The 18895-nt window shown below is 67.8% G+C and overlaps 1 protein-coding gene across 4 annotated transcripts in view; it reads right to left on the bottom strand.

The window, feature by feature from the left end:
• The window catches only part of BAHCC1 (BAH domain and coiled-coil containing 1), a 22024-nt gene continuing 3169 nt past the window's right edge, over positions 41–18895 (bottom strand). Inside the window, exons 2-26 of one of the 4 annotated variants that reach the window (XM_021414877.1) lie at positions 14914–15093; positions 14024–14146; positions 11946–13619; positions 11771–11876; positions 11458–11666; positions 11200–11367; positions 10665–10855; positions 10116–10473; positions 9328–10032; positions 8031–8215; positions 7816–7952; positions 7313–7414; positions 6591–6702; positions 6257–6503; positions 5660–5824; positions 5242–5576; positions 4883–4990; positions 4567–4811; positions 4406–4481; positions 4021–4129; positions 3819–3941; positions 3570–3743; positions 2100–3229; positions 978–1214; positions 297–503 (exon numbers count right to left, since the gene is read on the bottom strand). In XM_021414877.1, coding sequence (XP_021270552.1) covers positions 297–503; positions 978–1214; positions 2100–3229; positions 3570–3743; positions 3819–3941; positions 4021–4129; positions 4406–4481; positions 4567–4811; positions 4883–4990; positions 5242–5576; positions 5660–5824; positions 6257–6503; positions 6591–6702; positions 7313–7414; positions 7816–7952; positions 8031–8215; positions 9328–10032; positions 10116–10473; positions 10665–10855; positions 11200–11367; positions 11458–11666; positions 11771–11876; positions 11946–13619; positions 14024–14146; positions 14914–15093 — 7406 coding nt within the window. Of the gene's footprint in view, positions 504–977; positions 1215–2099; positions 3230–3569; positions 3744–3818; positions 3942–4020; positions 4130–4405; positions 4482–4566; positions 4812–4882; positions 4991–5241; positions 5577–5659; positions 5825–6256; positions 6504–6590; positions 6703–7312; positions 7415–7815; positions 7953–8030; positions 8216–9327; positions 10033–10115; positions 10474–10664; positions 10856–11199; positions 11368–11457; positions 11667–11770; positions 13620–14023; positions 14147–14913; positions 15094–18895 lie in introns of all 4 variants that reach the window. The other 3 variants (XM_021414878.1, XM_021414875.1, XM_021414879.1) reach the window with 3 other exon arrangements.

Raw genomic sequence — 18895 nt, 5'->3', positions numbered from 1 at the left:
TTTTTTTTTTTTTTTTTTTTTTTTTGTTCTTTTTTTGTTCTTTTTTTTTGTTGTTTTTTTCTCCATAAAACTTCCCGGGAAGAAATAATAATAACAATATTTACACGCCAAAAAATAAATAGAACAACACACCTGATTTCTGCTTTACCTGCTGGCAAACAGTCAGAGGTACTAAGGGAAAGTATGGCTTGTGCGGGAGCCCCCCCCCCCCACGCAGCCCCAGGGCCGGGCCGGGCTTTGCATAATGGCCGGGGGGGCGCGGGGGGCTGCGTGCCCCCTCCCCGTGTCCCCGTGGGTCAGCAGAGGACGGGCACGCCGTCGGCGGTGACGAGGCGGCCGGTGGTGGGGTCGTAGGTGCCCGCCAGGTAATAGAGGTCCTGGCGGTCCTGGTACTTCTTGCTGCGGGTCATCTGCTCGTAGTGCTCCCTGCCCACCACCTGGCACTTGTGGGAGATGGTTTGCACGTCGTTCTCGTCCTCGTGGCACGACTGGTACAGCGCGTTCTGCGGGGACGCGGGGTCACACGCTGTCACTCACTGCCCCGTCTCCATCCCATCCCATCCCCAAGCCTGTGCCCATCCCATCCCCATCCCATCCCTATCTTCAAACCTGTGCCCATCCCCATCCCTTCCCATCCAATCCCCAAACCTGTGGCCACCTCCATTCCTATCTCATTCCATCCCCATCCCCAAGTCTGTGCCCATCCCATCCTATCCCATCCCATCCCCAAACCTGTGCCCATCTCCATTCCTATCTCATTCTATCCCCATCCCATCCCCAAATCTGTGCTCATCCCATCCCATCCCATCCCATCCCATCCCATCCCATCCCATCCCATCCCAATCCATTCCCTTCCATTCCCTTCCATTCCCTTCCATTCCATTCCATTCCATTCCATTCCATTCCATTCCATTCCATTCCATTCATCCCATCCCATCCCCAAACCTGTGCCCACCCCACCCTGTCCCACCCCTCACCTTGCCATCGCTCTGCCTCTTGCCCAGCTTGGTCTCCTCGGGGTGGTAGAACCACTTCACCTTCACCACCATGTTGCTGCCCCAGGACTCCCACATGCTCTCGATGCGCCCGATGTAGGGCAGGTTGGGCCGCCCGGCCGACAGGAAGACGGCGCAGTCCCCGATGCGCAGCGTCTCCTTGCCCCGCACGATGGCCTTGTAGAACAGCTTCCGTGCCTTCCCCTTCATGCCCCGCCGCTGCAGGGAGCACAAGGCCAGGGCACTGAGCACCCCGGCCCCACGCATCCCACAGCACCCTCCATCCACCCTGCCCCTATGCGCTCACATACCCTGCACCATGCTCCATGCACTCTGCTCCATGCATCCTACCCCCGTGCACCCATGCACTCTGCTCCATGCATCATGCACTTGAGCATTCTGCTCCGTGCCCCATCCTCCAAGCACTCCACACCCTGCCATGCTCTACGTACCCTGCACCCAGAAATTCTTACCCATGTACTGAGCACTCTGCTCCACGCACACAGCAAGGCTGCACCATGCTCTGAATGCTGTTAAATGCACCCTGCATCTTGCCATGCAGCCACAGATCATGCCCTATGCCCCAAGCTCAACAAACCCAGCATCCTGCCCCGTGCACCCTGCAATGCGTCTGCACACCCGCAGCTTGTGCCTCACGCTCCATGCGCTTGCTTGAAGCACCCTGCACCCATGGATCATGCCCAGTGCACTATGCTCCACACACCATGCAACTGCGCACCCACAAGACCACGCCCCATGTTCCATCTGCTCAAAGCACCCTGCACCCACAGATCCTGCCCCTCACACCGTGCTCCGTGCACCCACAGACCCTACTCTGTGCACCACGCTCTGAACACTGTTCCATGCACCCTGCATGCTGCCGTGCCCCTGCACACCTACAGATCCTGCACCACGCTCCAAGCGCTCCGCTCTATGCCCCCTGCATCCTGCCACGCATCCACGCATCCTGCACTGAGACTCTGAGCCATGCACCAAGCACACTGCTCCACGTGCTCTGCACCCACACACCCTACCCCCTGCCCCACGCTGCACGCACTCCCTCCGAGTGCCTCACTGCTCTGCACCCACTGGGGCCACCCGTACCTGCGTGGGGTTCCCCGACCACCTCCAGAGCTGGCGCGCAGGCAGGAAGGCGGAGATCTTTGGCCGGTTTTCCACCGAGGGCAGCCGCTGCCTCCGGGAGAACTCTTTGGCTTTGGAGAAGCTGAGGGCCTCCTTGCGTTTGAGCTTGGCCTTGGGGCCGGCGGCGGCCGCCTTGGTGAGGAAGCAGCGCTGCGGCGCGGAGCCCTTGGAGCGCAGGGCATCGGGCTGCGCCAGCAGCGCCGGCACCGGGTGCGAGAGGCAGGTCTGCAGCAGCAGCGCCGAGTCCTCGTCCTCCGAGCTGTACGACGAGTCCTCGTTGTCGGAGGAGCAGAGGCTGGAGGTGGAGATGGAGCCGGAGCTGGAGGAGGTGGAGGAACCCGAGGAGGAGGAGGACACCGACAGGCGGGTCATGAAGCGCGACGGCACGTCGGCACCCAGCCCGCCCGCCTCCTCCTCCTCGTCCATGTCCGAGTAGGAGCTGTGGCAGTCGCTGTCGCAGTTCAGGCTGAACTCGGCCTGACCCGAGTACTTCCGCAGCGCCAGCCCCACGGGCAGCGGGTGCACGGCCGCCCGCCCCTTCCTCTCCTTGCCCAGCGCCGAGTGCGCGTAGCCGCTGGCCAGCGGCCGCTCCAGCTTGGCCCCGAAGTCCTTCTCGCCCAGCAGCAGGGCCTTGCAGTTCTTGTTCTTGGGGGACGTCACCCCTTCGTGGTCCAGCTTCACCAAGAACTCGCCGCCCGCCCTGCGCCGGCTGCCTTTGCCCATCTCGGCCTCCAGCCGCTCCGCCTTCTTGCAGCGCAGCAGCTTCTGGGCGGCCGGCAGCACCAGCCCGGCGCCGGCCCCGAAGGACGCGTAGGAGCTGGCGATGCGGCTGAACGAGTCGGCCCCGAAGCCGTTGCCGAAGACGGGAGCGGCGACGTGGTGGTGCACGGGGAACAGGGCCTCCTTGGCACGCAGCTTCTTGGTGCTGCCGTTCACCTGGAAGAGGTTCTGCAGCACGGCCGTGCCCTTGCTCGCCGCCTTCCGCTTCGTCTGTGCCACCGCCGACCAGCTGAGCAGAGGGCCCCCCCGCCGCCCCAGCGGCTCGCCCAGCGCCGGCGCACGGCTGCCCGACAGCAGCTCCAGGGCTTTGCCTGGGGAGGGGGGGACAGTGGTCAGGGCCTTGTTTCCATATGTCCTCCTGCCTCCCCTCCTCCTGCATCCCCCCCTCCTGCATCCCTGCATCTCTCCGTGCATCCCACCATATCCCTCCCATGCCCATCTCCCTGCATCCCTTCTCCCTGCCTCCTGCTCCCCTCCTCCACGCCACCATCCTCCCACCTTCCTCTATCCCCCTGCACCCCACCAACTCTGACATCCCACCATCCTGCCCCACGCTTTCACCTCTGCCCCACTCCGCTCCCCCGCAATGCCCCCTCACTCACGGTGGCTGATTCCCAGCCACCCCATACTTCTGCCCCCCCCACCCCATACCGCTTTTCTCCTTGCCGACCGCCTTCTTGCCCGAACTCCTGGGGCCCTTGGGGCCGTCGTGCCGCTCGGTGCACAGCCCGGGGGGCAGCTCGCCAGGAGGGGCCACGTCAGCGCAGGAGCGCTTGTTCCGCCGGCAGGAGCTGGACACCAGCAGCGCAGGGGATGGCTCTGTGCCTGCGGGCAGAGCAGGGCTCAGAGCTGTCCCCACGCCCCCTCCTGCTGTCCCCATCCCATCCCCATCCCACTCACACTGGATCTTGAAGTCGGGTGGCAGCAGGCGGATGTTGGACACGGCGATGTGCCCCGTGTCCCCGTCGTCGAACTCCACCATCACCGCCTCGGGGTCGTCCTCCTCCTCGTCGCTGGAGGAGCCTGCGGCAGGGCAGGACGTGGGGCCGGGGCTGGGCAGGGCCGTGCCCCCCGCCCCCCTGCCGCCCCCGCCGCCCCTCACCTCGCACCACGTTCCCCGGGTACAGGCAGCGCGACTTCTGGCTCCAGTAGGCACAGACGCGGGTGCCAGGAGGAAGGCTGCGCCGTGACTGCGGCCGCACGTCCAGGACCTGCGGGCAGTGCCAGGCTGCGTGAGCCCTGTCCCCTTCCCCATCCCTGTCCCCATTGCCATTCCCCCGTCCCCATCCCTTTAACCTGAAGAGGTTGGACATTTGCACTAGGCGAACTTTGAAGGTGCCTTTCAAACGAATTATTCCATCCCACGCCATTCCATTCCATCCTATCCCATGCCATTCCAAGCTATTCCATGTCCACATCCTTGTCCCTGTCACCACTCCTATCTCCATCCATATCCCCATCCCCATCCCATCCCCTTCCCCACTCACCGCCTCCTGCAGCAGCTGTTCCTGTGAGTAGATGCGCTGCCGGTTCCCCCTCTCGCCCTCGATGATGATGCTGTATCTGGAGAGCAGGGGCACAGAGGGGCTCAGCACTGCCCCCCCCAACCCTGCAGCCCCCCACCCTGCAGCCCCCTGGCCCCACTCACATGTCGGGGGGCTGGATGGTGCGCACGCTGCCGGCGTACAGCAGGCTGTCCTCCTTGGGGATGAGGATGTGCAGCCCGTCCCGCAGGTCCTCCTTCTGGATGGCGCAGGTGTGGGGCGGGGGGGAGCGGCGCCCGCCCGTGCTGCCCTCCTCCTCCTCCTCTGAGAAGCTGCTGTTGTCGTCGAAGTCGAAGTCGTCCTCCACGGTGAAGCTCTCCAGCAGCTTGCTGACCGCCCGGCCCTTGCACTGCGGGATGGGAGCTCAGCGCGGGCGGGGGGCACGGGGATGGAGGCACGCCGTTCGGGGGGGCTGCTCACCTGCTTGCCGGCCACTTTGCTCTTCACCTTGCCCAGCTTCTTGCCCTTGCTCAAGATGGTTTTGGCACTCCGGGGCGACAGGGCCAGCGAGAGGGCCCCGTTCTTCCGCTGCGGCGTGGGGACAGGGGGCTCAGACCCATTGCAGGGGGCATTCCCAGCACTCAGCCCTACCCCAGCCCCGCAGTGCCATCGGCATCCCACCAACACCCGCAGCCCTCAAAAACCCCACACCCTGCGGTCCCTTTGCCATTCCCAGCCCCATGGGAGCACCCCCAGGCCCCGCACCCCGCAGTCCCTCTGCCATCCCCAACAGCACTGCCCCCCCCCAGCCCCCCTGCACCCCCCGGCCCCGCACTCACCCGCAGCGCTGACTGCAGCACCTTGCTCTTGCGCGTGGCCTTCTTGAGCCGCTCGCTGGCCAGCCGGGCACTGTCCTCCCTCGCCCCGAAGTGCCGGGGGTCCGCAGCGCCGAACAGGCTGCAGGCGGAGGGGGGGGCGGCGGAGCTGGGGCCGCCGGGGCCGGTTGCCCGGATGCTCTCTTTGGGTTTCGCCTTCAGCTTCTTCTTGCTGCCCCCCTCCTCGCAGCCGCCCGCTTTGCGCCGTGCCGGCACTTTTTCCAGCTTGCCGGTCCCCGGCTTGCCCGGCCGTCGCTTGATCTTCACCTCGCCCTCAGGGCTGCCCAGGCGGCACGGTCCTGGGGGGTGGGGGGCACGGGGATCAGCTCCCCCCAGCACCACCCAGGGATCCCCCCGAGCCCATCCCCCCGCGTCCCGTTACCTAGCAGCCCCTGCCTTTCCTTCTTCTTCTTTGCCTTCTCGTTGGCCTCCATCTTCACCACGGAGGACGGGGAGGGCCCCAGCACGGCCATGGGCACCGAGGGCAGCAGGGCCAGGCCGGGCTCCTCGTCCCCATCATCGCTGTCTGAGTCCTCGTTGTGCCCATCTGCACGGTGGGGAGACAGAGCTGAGGGACCCCCTGTGCCCCATGGATGGTGGCCCCAAGCACCCCCTGTGCTCTGCAGGGTGAGAGAGGGATCCCAGCCCAGGGGGTACCCGGGCACAAGCGGTCCCTGAGCTGTGTGTGCACCCCCCACATTGCAGCATGAACCCCACTGCAACAGTCCCTGGATTGCAGCAATCCCAGCCCCTCACTCCACGAACCCTCCCCATGCTGTGCAGCTCACTGGATGCCCCCAGCCCCGTGTGGGACCCCCTCAAGTAAAGCAGGATCCCCTCTAGCCCCATGTCAGACACCCCCAACCCCCAGTGGGGCCATCCCCACCCCACGTGGGACAACCCAGCCCCATGCAGGACCACCCCACAGCCCCACGTGGGACACCCCCAGCCCCACGCCAGACCCCTACTCCTCTTTTACCTTTGAAGCCAGGGACGTCGCAGGGGTCGGGCTCCTGGGGCTGGTACTTGGCCGTGCCCTTGGAGCTCTTGGGGCGGGACAGCTTCTTCTGGATGCGGCCGCCGGGGTTGGGCTCTTTCCGTCGGAAGGGGCTGATGCCGGCGGGGAGCCCTTTGCTCTTCACCTTCTGTTTCAGCTGCGACACTTTGTGAGCCACCTTGCAGGCCAGCTTGCTCTGCGCGCCGCTCTTCTTGCACCGCACCTTCTCCTGCACGAGGGGTGCAAGGCACGCTCAGGATGGGCAGCAACACCCCCCAGCCCCACAGCGCCCGGCCCCGCAGCGGGATGCACTCACCGCAGCCCCCGCCATGGCTCCGTACTGCTGCTCCAGTTTGCTGCGCTTCTTCTTGGGCTGGGGCTCGGCGCGCAGCTCGGCGCACAGCAGGGACAGGCTGCTCTGCACCGCCCTGCGGGAGCGCGCCGTGGGCACCCACCGTCCCCCCGAGCCCCGCACACCCCTTGGCTATTTTCCCCCCACGACCTCCGCTCGCTGAAACGCTTTTGTGACACAAAACCTCCAGATTACGGGTTTTCTTTTTGTTGTTTTCTTTTTTTTTTGTTTTTTTTTTTTCCCTCCGTCTTAATTGAAGGAACCATTTAGTGCAGATTTAACTATTATTACCAAATCATCGGGCCTGATGCCGCGCGCGCACACACACTCCAATCGTGTTTGGACTAGCTCGGAGGATTTATGCAAATGGGCCTGTCGGGAGAGGCAATTTGTAGCAGAGAAGGACAATTATACAGGGCCCGTGAGTGTGAAAACGACTGCGCCGGGCGGCTAATGGATAATAATAAAGCGCCGGCAGCAATGAACACCACTGCAGCGTGACCAATGACTTTATACAGCGCAGATAAAGAGGCTTTTATGCAACGCTGCTCCCGCGTCCGGGCGGGGGGAGGCCCCGGGATGGAGCCCCCCCGCAGCCGGGGACGGCCCCGCCACCCCCCGCCCAGGGCCGGTCCCCTCTGTCCCCACCGCGGGGACAGGCGGGCGCGTGCCCCCCGCTCACTCACTTGACCTTGCGGCTCTCGGCCCGGCCCAGCGTGCTGCAGTGCTTGCGCTTCCTCGGCCGCCCCGGCCCGCGCCGCGCCGGGCTCCGCGAGCTCTCGTCGCGCCTGCAGCCGCGGGGCGAGACCGGGGGCAGCCTGAGCCGGGCTGAGTACGGCCGGAACTCAGTGCACCGATGAGCGCTGCCTTTGCGATGCAAAGCACGGCCCCGAACTCATCGCGCCGCTGGGCTGAGCGCGGCCCCCAACTCATTGCACCGGTGAGTGCCACCCTTAGTGATGCCGCCGGGCTGAGAACGGCCCCCAGCTCATCACACAGCTGAGCACCAGCTGCGATACCACCGGGCCGAGCACGGCCCTGAACTCATTGCACTGATGAGTGCCGCCGCACCGAGCACCGCCCCACGCTTGTTGCACCGGTGACAGCCACGTCACCCACCCCCCACCCTGACCCTGAACCCAGGGCTTCCCCGCCCTGATGTGGGATGAGGAGGTGGACGGGGACATACTCGTGGTCGTGCCGCCGCTGCAGCTTCACCAGCTCGCGCTGCTTCTCCTTGTAGCGCCGCTGCAGCTCAGCCAGCCGCATCCGCACCTCCACCTCCTGCGTGTTGAGCTGCTCGATGGCCGCCTTCAGCGGGCACACCTGGGGACGGGGACACGGCCGCTCGCCCCGGGCACGGCTCACCCGGCACGGTGCGGTGGTGCGGGGATGCTCACTCACCGCCTTGGTCTTGGGGGTCCAGGTGTACTTGCGGCGCGGCACGCGGGCGCGGGGCGGCGGGGAGGTGGGCAGGGGGCTGAGCGCGGGGGGGCTGCCCTCCCGGCTGGCCGCCTCCACCAGCGACCAGGCGGCCGCCACCGTGGCCAGGTTCTGCAGGTTGAAGGCCAGCAGGTCCTCGTCCTCCCCTGCCGAGAGCTGAGATCAGCGGGGACGCAGCGGGACCCCCCCATCCCACCCCAGTGCACACAGCAGTGGAGCGGCACCAATCCCATGTGTGGGGGCAGCACCCACGGGTGGGCTCGGGGAGCACCCCCAGGGGTTTTGGGGAACCCTGGGGCTACGCAGGGCGAGCAGGGGTCTGTGGGGCATGGGGCGCTGCGTGCACACAGTGCCACGGCGCATCCACAGAGCACGGGGACGGCACAAAGGGCACAGCGTGTCCCCAAGGCGCTGCGGGGATGGGTGCATGGCAGCAGCCAGCAATGAACTCATCGGTGCACAGAGCCAAGGCCAGGGTGGGGAGGGGGCTCCATGGGGACTCCATGACCCCCGCACAGACCCGCAGCCCTACAGCACGGCACCGAGAACGCAGGGCCCCGCGGCCGCACGCCCGCTGCAGCGGCGCTGGGGAGGTGCCAGGGCCTTCCCTGCCGGGGCCCCCGGGATTCCCTGGGGAAGCCGAGCTGGGAGGGAATCCCGGCGCCTGCCTGGAGCCAGCGCTGGAGCAGAGCCCCGAAGACGGCCCCGGGCTGCGAGCAGGGCCCTGCTGTCGGGCACCGTGCTGCTGCTGCTGCGCACCGCGTGCAAAAGGCGCATGCAGCCCAGCACACAGCAAAGACACGGTTCAAACACACACAAAGCCCCGAGCTGCAGATAGATGGTGCAAGCATGCAAAAAGCCCTGCACTGCAAATGTATGGTGGAAACATGCGCAAAGGCCTGCACTGCAAACACACAGGCCAAGCACACACAAGCACTGCAGCAGGAACACGCACACGGTCCTGCTCTCCAAATATGTGCACAGTGCTGCACTGAGGGCGTGTGCAGCTCGTGCATGCAGCCCTGTGCTGTGGAGGCACACAAAGCCCTGCACTGCCAGCACTGCACGCACATGGCCCTGCGCTGTGAATGCACACTGCGAGCGTGCATGCAGCCCCTCCTCTGCTGCACAGCACAGCCCTGCACACGTGCTGCAGCCCCTCCGCTGCACGACCTCTATGTTGCATGCACCGCAGAGAGCATCCCTGGGGGGCACCGAGGGGCACAGCAATGGGGAGGGGGCACACGGGGCCGCTCACCTTCCATGGCCAAGTCGCAGCGGCGTTGGCGCAGCTCCAGTTCGGCCAGCTCGCTGAGCAGCGCGATGCCGGGCAGCCCCACGGCGCAGGGTGCAGGAGAGGGGGGTGCCGGGGGGGGCTCCCTGGGGGACCCCAGCGCTGGCAGCTCCCCCAGGTCGATGCCGGCGGCGATGAGAGCCTCCAGCCCTCCTGTGCAGCACTGCTGTCTGCTGGGTGCATGGTCGGGGCCGTCGCCCTCCTCTTCCTCATCACAGCTGCCCTCCGGCCCTGAGCCTTCACTGTCGCCTTCTTCCTCTTCTTCATCCTCCTCCTCCTCCTCCTCCTCCTCTTCCTCGGCGTCGGGGGGGCATAGTGGAGAGGAGCCCCCCGTGGGCACCGGGTGCTGCTGCTCTACCGAGCTCTGCTCCAGCACCGCCGCCGCCTCCCTGCGCGCCCCGAAGTTCTCCTCTCCGGGCACAGCGCCCGGTGCCGGTGCCAGCAGCAGGTGGTGGCGGTGCAGCACGGCGCCCGGACCCTCGGCTGCAGCCCCCGCGGACGGCAGCTCCCGTGCAGCTCCGGGCTCCTCAGCCGGGCTGAAGGTCCGTGACTGCTCGGGCTCAGCCGGCGGGGAACCCGCCTGCATGGTGTCGGGGTCGGCGGGCTCTGCGGGGGGCACCTCCGAGAAGCCCATGCTGGACGCAGGGTAGCTGTACCCGGGGGGCAGGTCTGTGGGGAGCGAGCGATGCTCAGTGTGAGCTCAGTGCCCAGCCCCACCTCTTCCTCCTCCTCCTCATTGCCGTGCCCCTTACCTGGCTCCAGGGACTTGGGGTAGTCGCGGGGTGGTTGTCCCTCCCCGCGCTTGTCCTCGCCGTCGCTGCCCTTGCTCTGCACGGGGACGGGGCTGTCAGCCGGGGAGCGCGGGGCCACGGCGGAGCTGGCGGTGGGGCAGACGGGTAAAGTGCAGGGGGCCGTGGGGAGCGCCACGGGGCACTTGGCCGGGTGCCGCAGGGCCGGGGAGTGGCAGCAAGGGGACAGCTTGGGGGGCCCAGGTGCCGCCGAGGACATGCCCTTGGCTGGGGGGTTTAAGGCAACTGCTTTGTGAGAGGGCTTGAGGGGCTTCTCGGGACCCACGTCCTCCAGTTCCAGGGGCTGCTCCTCCGGCTTGCGCTGCGGGGGATGAGATCAGCATGCGTCCCTGCACCACATCCAGCCCTGCACCCCACCCAGCAGCACCCCACCTCACCACACCAGCCCTGCATTCAACCCAGCAGCATCCCCCAGCCCTGCATCCCAGCCCCACGTCCCACCCCAACGCAGCCCCCACACATCAACACGTCCCCCTCACAGCCCCATGGCACCTGGACGTGAGCCTGGCGCTGGATCTCGAGGGCCTGGGCCGCCCGCTGCTGCTGCAGGGCGTAGAGCTCCTGCTGCCGCAGGAACTGGGAGCGTGAGTACACGGGCAGCTGCCCCGTGTGCTGCAGGTGGGCGCCGGGACCCCGGCCTGGGTACATGGGGGGCCACAGTGACGCCTGGTCCATCACATCAGCTGCAAGCAACGGGGGGGGAGGAGTCAACCACGAACCCAAGAGAGGGCCACCCTGCAGACCTCAAAGGTGCAGCCCCAGGAACCCACCTCCCACCCTGCACCCCCCAAAGGGAGCCCCCATCTCCCGTCCTTGCACCACAACTGCACCCACGTGGACTCCCACATTGTCAATGTCCGCATCCACCCCAGCACAGATGAGGACCTGGGATGGGGTCATCCTGCAGGCCCTAAAGGTGCACCCCCAGAACCCCATCTCTCCCCCTGCACCTCCAGCATTACCCCAAGGCCCCCCCGCCCCCAAGCACAAAGCAAGGGTGCCCCGCAGTCACTCCCCCCACACCCACCAGCCTCACCCAGCGTGTGGGGGGTGCCGTGGGCGGGGGGCTCGGTGGGCAGGATGACGAGCTGGGTGGGGGGCTCCTGGGAGAGGGGGAAGACGGGCTGCATGGTGCTGGGCATGGAGGCAGGGAAGGCGGGCGGCAGGTTCTGGTGCAGCGCGGGGTGGCCAATGCCTGGGGGGGAGGGGAGGGGCAAAGGGGGGCTGTCAGCAGTGGGGTGAGGGGGGCAGCCCCATGCTCCCATGTCCCCCCTGTGGCACCGACCGTAGGAGTGCCCCCCCATCCAGATGGAGGGGCTGCGGGTGCGGGGCAGCCAGTGCGTGTGAGCCGGGTGTGCGTGGGCAGCCGGGTCCCCCCCGAGCTGCCCCGCCGGCAGCGAGGAGCCCCCCGCCATCATCAGGTGGGGGGTGAGGTCTCCGGGACACCCCCCCGAGGGGTGCATCCGCGCAAACTCCACCAGCTCCTTGTTGTCCCTGCGGGGAGAAACGGACCGTGGGGAAGCGGCACACGGCACCGAGTGGCACCGAGCCACACAACGGGGCACCCCATGCCCACCCCCCCGTGGTGTGGCACTCACTGGAGCAGCAGCTCTCGTCCCGGCAGCCCCAGGCGCTCCTCGCAGAGCCGTCCCCGCTCCTCCTCTGCCTCCAGGTCGATGACGTGCATGGGACGCGCAGCGCCAGCTGCGAGAGAACGGAGAGGTGAGCACAGCCCCAAAGGGACCCCCGGCCCCCAGGCCCCCCAGCCCCTACCTTTGATGCCAGCAGCTGTCCTGCCCTGCCGGCTGGACCCACTGCCGTAGGAGGGCTCGGGGCGGCTCAGCGTGTCCTTCTGCCGTGCCACGGCCACGGCGATGCCCACGGGCGGCTGCCGCACTTCACCTTCGCCGTGCCCCAGCTCGTGCTCACGGCTGCGGGCGCAGTCCGGCAGCTCTGGCTGCCCCTTGGCCGGGGGGGGGAACTTGGCGTCCTGATGGGCGCAGCTGCCCTTGATGCCGCCCAGCCCCACGAAGGGAGCGGCCTTCTGGCCCACGATAAGTGCTTGGTTGCTGTACTTGAGGAGGTTCTTCATGGCCGAGACCTCGTCCGGGGGGGTGGGCATGTCCTGGCTCAGCACCGAGCCCTGAGTCATCAGTGCAGCCTGCTGCAGACCCGTGCCGAAGGGGTCCAGGTAGGAGCCCTTCCTCTCCTCCGCCATGCCCATGGGGGGGCCCTGGCCCTGCACGCCCCAGGGGGGCAGGGGGGGCGCGGTGTAGCCCAGCGAGTTCAGCTCCAGAGCTTTGCGCTGACCCTCGGACTGTTCCGCCTCGGCGCCGGTGCCGTGCTGCTGGTGCCGGATCCGCGCCACCTTCTGCGGGGGGGGCTCCTTGGGGCCCTTCTCTAAAGTGCAGCAGGAGGGGCCCAGCTTGGCGCCCAGCGGCTCGCCGTGGTGTGGGGCACGGGCGCAGTCGGGGGCAGGCGGCACCTCAAAGTACCCCTTCTCCAGGGCACCCTTGGGCGGGGGGCCGAGGGCGGCATAGGGGGTCCCCTCGGCCGCCCCCCCGCCACCGCCCCCCAGGTACTCCAAGCCCTTCAGCCGCGCGCCGTGGCCGCCCCACTCCACCCTGCGCTCGGCTTTGCCCTCGGCTTTGCCGTGGTGGAACGCAGCCCCATAGGCAGCGCCGGGGCCCTCGGCGTCACCGTGCCGCTCCTTGCCCTCGGCGCGCTCCATCCCGCAGCCCTCGGCCGCCACCTGGAAGGAGCGGCTCTTGTCCGTCAGGTGTCCCACCGAAGGCACGAAGGTGGCACCGCTCAGCTTCAGCTCCCGCCCGCCCTTCTCCGGCAGCGGGCACAGCACGTCGGGGCCGGCGTGCAGCTGCAGACAGGGGAAGGAACCGGCAGCCGCAGGGCCGAGCGGGGCCGGACCGGCGGGCACAGCGTAGGACACGGCGTGGTGCAGCATCTGCCGCCGCTCCAGGCACTCGCCGTACGCCGGGGGGGCCTCGGGGGCGGCGGGCTCGCGGCACGGCTCCTTGGCGCAGCGCACGGCGCGGGGCAGAGCGCTGCCGGCACAGCTGGGCAGCGCGGCGCGGCCGTCGCCCTCCAGCCCCTTGGCACCCAGCAGGCAGGAGGGCAGGTGCTTGGCGCCCGCCCGGGGGGGCAGCCCCTCCTTGCAGTGCCCCTCGGGTGGCACCGGCAGCACGGCGCGGTGCCGCTCCTTGCCATCGTCCTCCGGCACCCGCTCCTTGCCGTCCGCTTTGCTCGCCTTCTCCTTGGCCGCCAGGAAGCGGTCGTAGTCCTTGGGGGTCTTGGGCAAGGGGCCGGCGTCGCGCTCACGGCTGCAGGAGCCGGCGGGGGGGCCAGGGGCGGCGCGGGCGATGCCGGGGAAGCCGTGGCCGGCGGGGAGCAGGGCGGGCTGGGCGGGCAGGTTGCGCAGGTAGAAGTTATCTGTGGGGCGGGGGAGCGGGTCAGCCCCCCCAGCGCAGCGCAGCGTGTGCGCCCGCGGCCGTGCCAGCGCCCCACTAACGAGGGGAGGAGCACAGGGAAAGGCACGGCCTAATTAGCTCCATTACCCACCCAAACAATGTTCCCTATTAAGCGCCCGCCACAATATTTTGAAAAGCGAGAGCGGCGGCTGGGACGGGTGCCCACCACCCCGCACCCACGGCCCCGCTCCATCCCCGGGCACCCGGCACCTGCTCCAGCACCAGCCCCCTGGGGGCAACCAGGGATGGGCACTGAGCCCCTGCACACAGCACCAGGCCCTGCAGTCCCCTATGCTCCAGGATGAGTCCCCGGCAGGCACCGCAGTGCCATCCCCAGTGCCATCCCGGTGCCTCCCCGGTACCTGCCTTTCTGGCTCTCGTAGAAGCGGTGCTGGCTGTAGAGGACGTTGCTGTTCCCGTGGTGGTCCAGGTGGCTCATGGGCAGGAAGGTGGATGCCAGGCTCCCAGAGAAGCGGGGGTACCCCGGGGCTGCGGGGGGTGCAGCAGTCAGGGGGCAGCTCATTGCACGGTGCCACCCATCGTGATGCAAACACGTGTGCCACACGTGCACCTCTCTGTGCACGCTCTGCCCTCATCTCGCCACGCAGGGGCCGTGACCCCTTCCCTATACACATCCCCTGCTCGGAGGGGGGGCCGGCACAGCGTGGAGCTCCCCAGCCCGGCCGAGCCGTCCGTCAGCCGCGTGCGCTGCTCGGCCCCCCCCGGCCCCCCCGGCGCGGCACGCAGGCCCCGGCACGCCGGCAGCCAGCTGGCAGCCGCTCAAACTACCAGCTGGGCCGGGAGCCAGGGCCCCGCGCCAGCACCACCGCCCCGCGCCTTAACTCTGTCGGCCCCCGCTCAGGTGGGGTCGGGCCAGTGGTGTGCCGGGGGGGGAGGGGGGGTACCATAGGGCCGCTCCCTCCCACCGCAGCCCCGATGAACCGCAGCTGCAGCTCATCACGGCACAGCGGTGGTTCCCATCATCCCAGCTCCCCACTGCGCATGCAGCACCCAGGGGTCCCGCAGCACCTCCAGCATCCACGTGCACCTCTGGGACTCAGCACCGCACTGAGTGCCCACCAGGGCTAGGAGCTGGCCGGGCCTCAGCTCAGCTCGGTGCACAGTGCTGTGGGGCAGCATCCTCATCTGCAGCCCCCCAACACCCCCGGCACGCAGCACACCAAGCCTCGTCCCACCCCGGGAGGGGGCTCTGTGGGGCACGATCCCCTCTGCACGGCACCCAGGTACCCACTCACCTTCATGGGAGTGTGAGAACCAGATCTGGGAGGTTCCGGAGTGCGGCCCGCGGAAAGCTGGCTCTGGCGGGGAGGCGGCGGGGCCCGAGGGGTGGCTGGGGGCCCCCGAGCCCAGGCTGCCGCTCAGGAAGCTCCCCATGAAGGACGAGGCGGGTGCGCTCCCCATCAGTCCGCTCCCTGCTGCGGGGTGAGAGAAGACAGTCAGGGGGTGCCCCGAGCCCCCCCTTGCACACACATCCCCGATTCCCGCTGCGCTGGTACAGTCACTCACCCCCTGTGCTTGCACACCTGTGCACAGACACCTGTTGTAGGGCCACGCGTGTGCAACACCCCTTGCGCACGCACGCTGCTTGTGCGCACACGCACCTCGTGCACGCACACCTGACCACACGTCTGCCCCGTGTGACTGCAGCTCACACACGCACTGGGGTGTGCAAGGCACAGCAGAGCTGCGCAAGGAGCGCCCACGCCCTGCCCTCATGTGTGCATCCCATGCACACGCATGCAGCTCCTGTGACCCCAGCACCGAGCTGCTGTGGGCAACTCCATGCTGCACCGAGCCAGGCAGACAGGGCACACAGGACCACGCTGCTCCCAGTGGGTCAGCTGCCAGCAGCAGCAGTCGGCCGGGAGGCGGTGACACAAAGGCTGGGGACATGGGGACAGCCGCCTGCGACCAGGGCACTGCTCCTTGCAGCAACTCCAGCGCACCGGGCGCTGCACGTCAGCGTGCATGTGTGTGTCCATGCAACGCGTGTGCGGGGAGACCGCACCGGGAGGGTGCGGAGGGCAGAGGGCAGCCCCCGCCCTGCGGCATGGGGGCACCGAGCGCCCCACAGGGACACCCCTGCCCCGTTCTGCGGGCCAAGCTGTGAGGTCATGGTGGAAACATCGCAGCCGGTAGCCAGCGGCCCCTCCGCGCTTGGCCCCGCTCCTGCCTGCATGTGTTTGCCGACGTGGGCTGGCGGGGCCGTGGCCGCTCGGCCCTTCCCTGGCTCGGCTCGGCTCGGCACGGCTCGGCGCAGAGGACCGGGGCTGGCCGCCCGCCCGGCCGGGGCAGGAAGTGATGCTTTGCTCTCTAAGCCTGCCCACGCTCCCCGGCTAATCCCGCCGGGATGCCTCTGGGATGAGTGTCGGGGATGTGGTTTCAGGCAGCTCGCTCCTTCCTGCGCCCGCCGTCGGGGCCGCGTGGGTCGGGGGCACGGCCGCAGCCCGCCACGGCCCTGGGAACGGCCCCCACACCCGGGCTGGGACGCGGCACTGCGGTGACGGAGCAGAGGGACCGTGGCGCGGAGCTGGGAACGGCGATGCAGCGAGCTCGGCAGGAAGCCGAGGGTTCCAGAAGGAGCCTTTTCTGGAAGCTGTGAAACAGGCTGTAAAAAACACACGGCGCACACACACGCGGGGCCGGAGCGCACCCTCCCTGCGCGTCCCACCCATGACTCACGCCCCCTGGCACGGATGGGTCCCCAGGCACACGCGGGCCCCCACGTTCCCACCCCGCTCGCACGCTCGGCTCGGCTCGAAGCCCTTCCCACGGCCTCGGCTCTCCCAGCCTGGGGCTGCGGGGTGAGGGGGAGCTGAGGCCGCGCAGAACTCATCTCGCCCCACAGCCACGCAGCACAAGGCGGCGGGTGCCATCCCGCAGCCCCACGGCCGGGAACTCCCTGGCATCGCTCCCCGTACCCCGGGGCCAGCGTTGTGACTCAGCCCCACGGGCACCGCTCCCGGCTCTGCACCGGCACCGAACTCCCCACGCCGGCAGCCGGCGGGGCCGGGACGCAGGGCACGGCTGTGGGGTCATCCCCGGTGCGCCCGCATCTGTGCCAACCACGGCACAGCCCACGGCCACTCGTGTCCCACCGCCCCCGCAGCGTGGGCAGGGAAACTGAGGCACAGGAGGCGGTGGGGAGGTACAGCTGGATTCGGGTTCCCCCAGACGGAGCTGGACTGGACGGAGGAAAGGGTTAAAAGCAGAGCACACCGCGCCGCGTTCTGATCCCGTTCTGATCCCGGGCCAAACCGCGGGGGCCGGGAAGCCCGGGGGGAGCGCGGGGGTTTTTCTGCAGGACAGCCCCAAGCCACCACCGGGGTCACCACAGTGCTGAGTGCGCCCGGCCTCAGCGCGACCCGCAGGGACGGGCACCGGGGGGTCAGGAAGGGTGTGAGCCCCCCCAGCGCCGCGCTTCGCCCCCGCGCCCGGCGCAGATGGGAATGCGTTGGGAAGATGGAAAAGTTTCCCCCGGCGGCGAGCGGGGCCGCGGGAGCGCTCCGGCCACATCTGCTCCGGCCGAGCCGCTTGCTGGGCGCCCGCCCGGAGCGGGGCGCGGGGCCACGGGCACACGACCAAAGCAGCGCTGCCGGGAAAGGGAGGGGGTCCCCGGCCCTGCTCCCACGCAGCTTCCCTCCCTCCCTCCCTCCCTCCCTCTACGGGAAGGCCCCAGCTTTTCCCACGCCCCACTGCTCCCAACCCCACCAAGGCACGGGGGTCACGCACACCATGGCCCCGAACGAGGGTCACTCCACCCAGCCCCCCCCACGATGCAGCGGGGGCACAGGGACACGGGGCTGGCAGAGGGGCACTGTCCCCAGGATGCTGTCACCGCGGTGTCCCCGGGGCTGCCCCGCGTGCGCGGCTGCGACGTGCACACCCCGTGGGGTAGGGTTACTCCCTCGGCTATTTCAGGGCTGGAACATTCCTAGCGGGGCCGAGGCCGGGGCTGCACGCCGAGACGTGGGGATGGAGGGAACCTTCCCACCACCGGCACCGGGGTCACCGGGACAGCACATGGCGGACGTGGCACATGGGGCTGAGAGCACAGCAGGGCTCTGGACCCCTCCCTGGGGAAACCCCCCATCCTCATCCCAGCACAGCGACAACACCACGGTCATTAATAAACCCATGTCCTCCAGCCAGCCCCAGAGGTGCCACTCCTGGCCCTGGGGTCCCTGCTGGGTGGTGCTGGGGATGCCCCCCCCCAACGCATCGCACTCCCCTCCGTGCAAAGCGCTTTTTAACCCAACGTGGCCCCTTTAAATATTTGGCAAATAGGAAATAAGTGTAATATAATTTCCTCGCCGTTATAATTTAAGATTAATCCATATTGTTATGGCACTAAATAAATGCTGTAATATTGAAACGCCGTTCAAATTAGCTTGACAGAGTGCCAGAAGTACAATTAAAATGTTATCCGATGGGTAATCACAAGGCAGCCTCTCCGTGCTAAGTGCCACTTGCAATCTGTCGTCTTTTGACGGAGGGAAGGGGAGGACGGAGCAGAGCAGGGGCTGCCGCGTCGGCACACGCCGCTCCGTGCACGCCGCTCACGAGGACGGTGCACGCTCCTTGCACGACTGAAGCACGCCGCCCGGCGCACGCTCCTTGCACAATTAGCACGGCGCACGGCCGTTGCGCACCGTGTACCCCCGGCGCTGGGGAGGCCATTTTGGGAGCAGCTTCGTGCCCTGCAATAGGACGGGGCCGCGGGGAGGCCAGCATTGTGCGGGGGTGCCGGTCCCCCCGTTCAGCCTCATTCACCCCCGTGCAAATCCCCTCGTGCAAAGCGCTAGCAAACCTCACCCCGTGCACGCACACAGATCCCCGTGCACAGAACAGAGGCGAAGGGAGCAAAGCACCGCAGCCCTCCCTTGGGTCGCTGCCGGGCCCAGGACACCCCCGCAGGGAGCAGGACATCCCCGGGGGTCCCGGCGGGGCCGGGCGCTGCCGGTGCCGGGGTTGGAGGCGCAGCTCCGTGCCCATCTGTTTCGTTTTACGGAGCGGATGAAGAAGAACTCCAAGAATGAGATTATTGGGTGAGTGTTTATTTACCCGCTATCGCGGGCAGGAGGGAGGGGCCGCAGTTCAAAGCCCGTGCGAATCTTTGCAAAGTCACTCCATCGCCAAATCTGCTATTTTTACGGCCCGCTAAGCGTTACCCGCTCGGCCGTCGTGCAGCGCGGCCACGGGCGCGGGGACACGGGG

Source organism: Numida meleagris, chromosome 17, assembly GCF_002078875.1.
Source record: "Numida meleagris isolate 19003 breed g44 Domestic line chromosome 17, NumMel1.0, whole genome shotgun sequence".
In the NCBI taxonomy this organism is placed as follows: domain Eukaryota; kingdom Metazoa; phylum Chordata; class Aves; order Galliformes; family Numididae; genus Numida; species Numida meleagris.
Note: the sequence above shows the minus strand (reverse complement) of the source record. Positions and strands in the feature narration are given on the sequence as shown.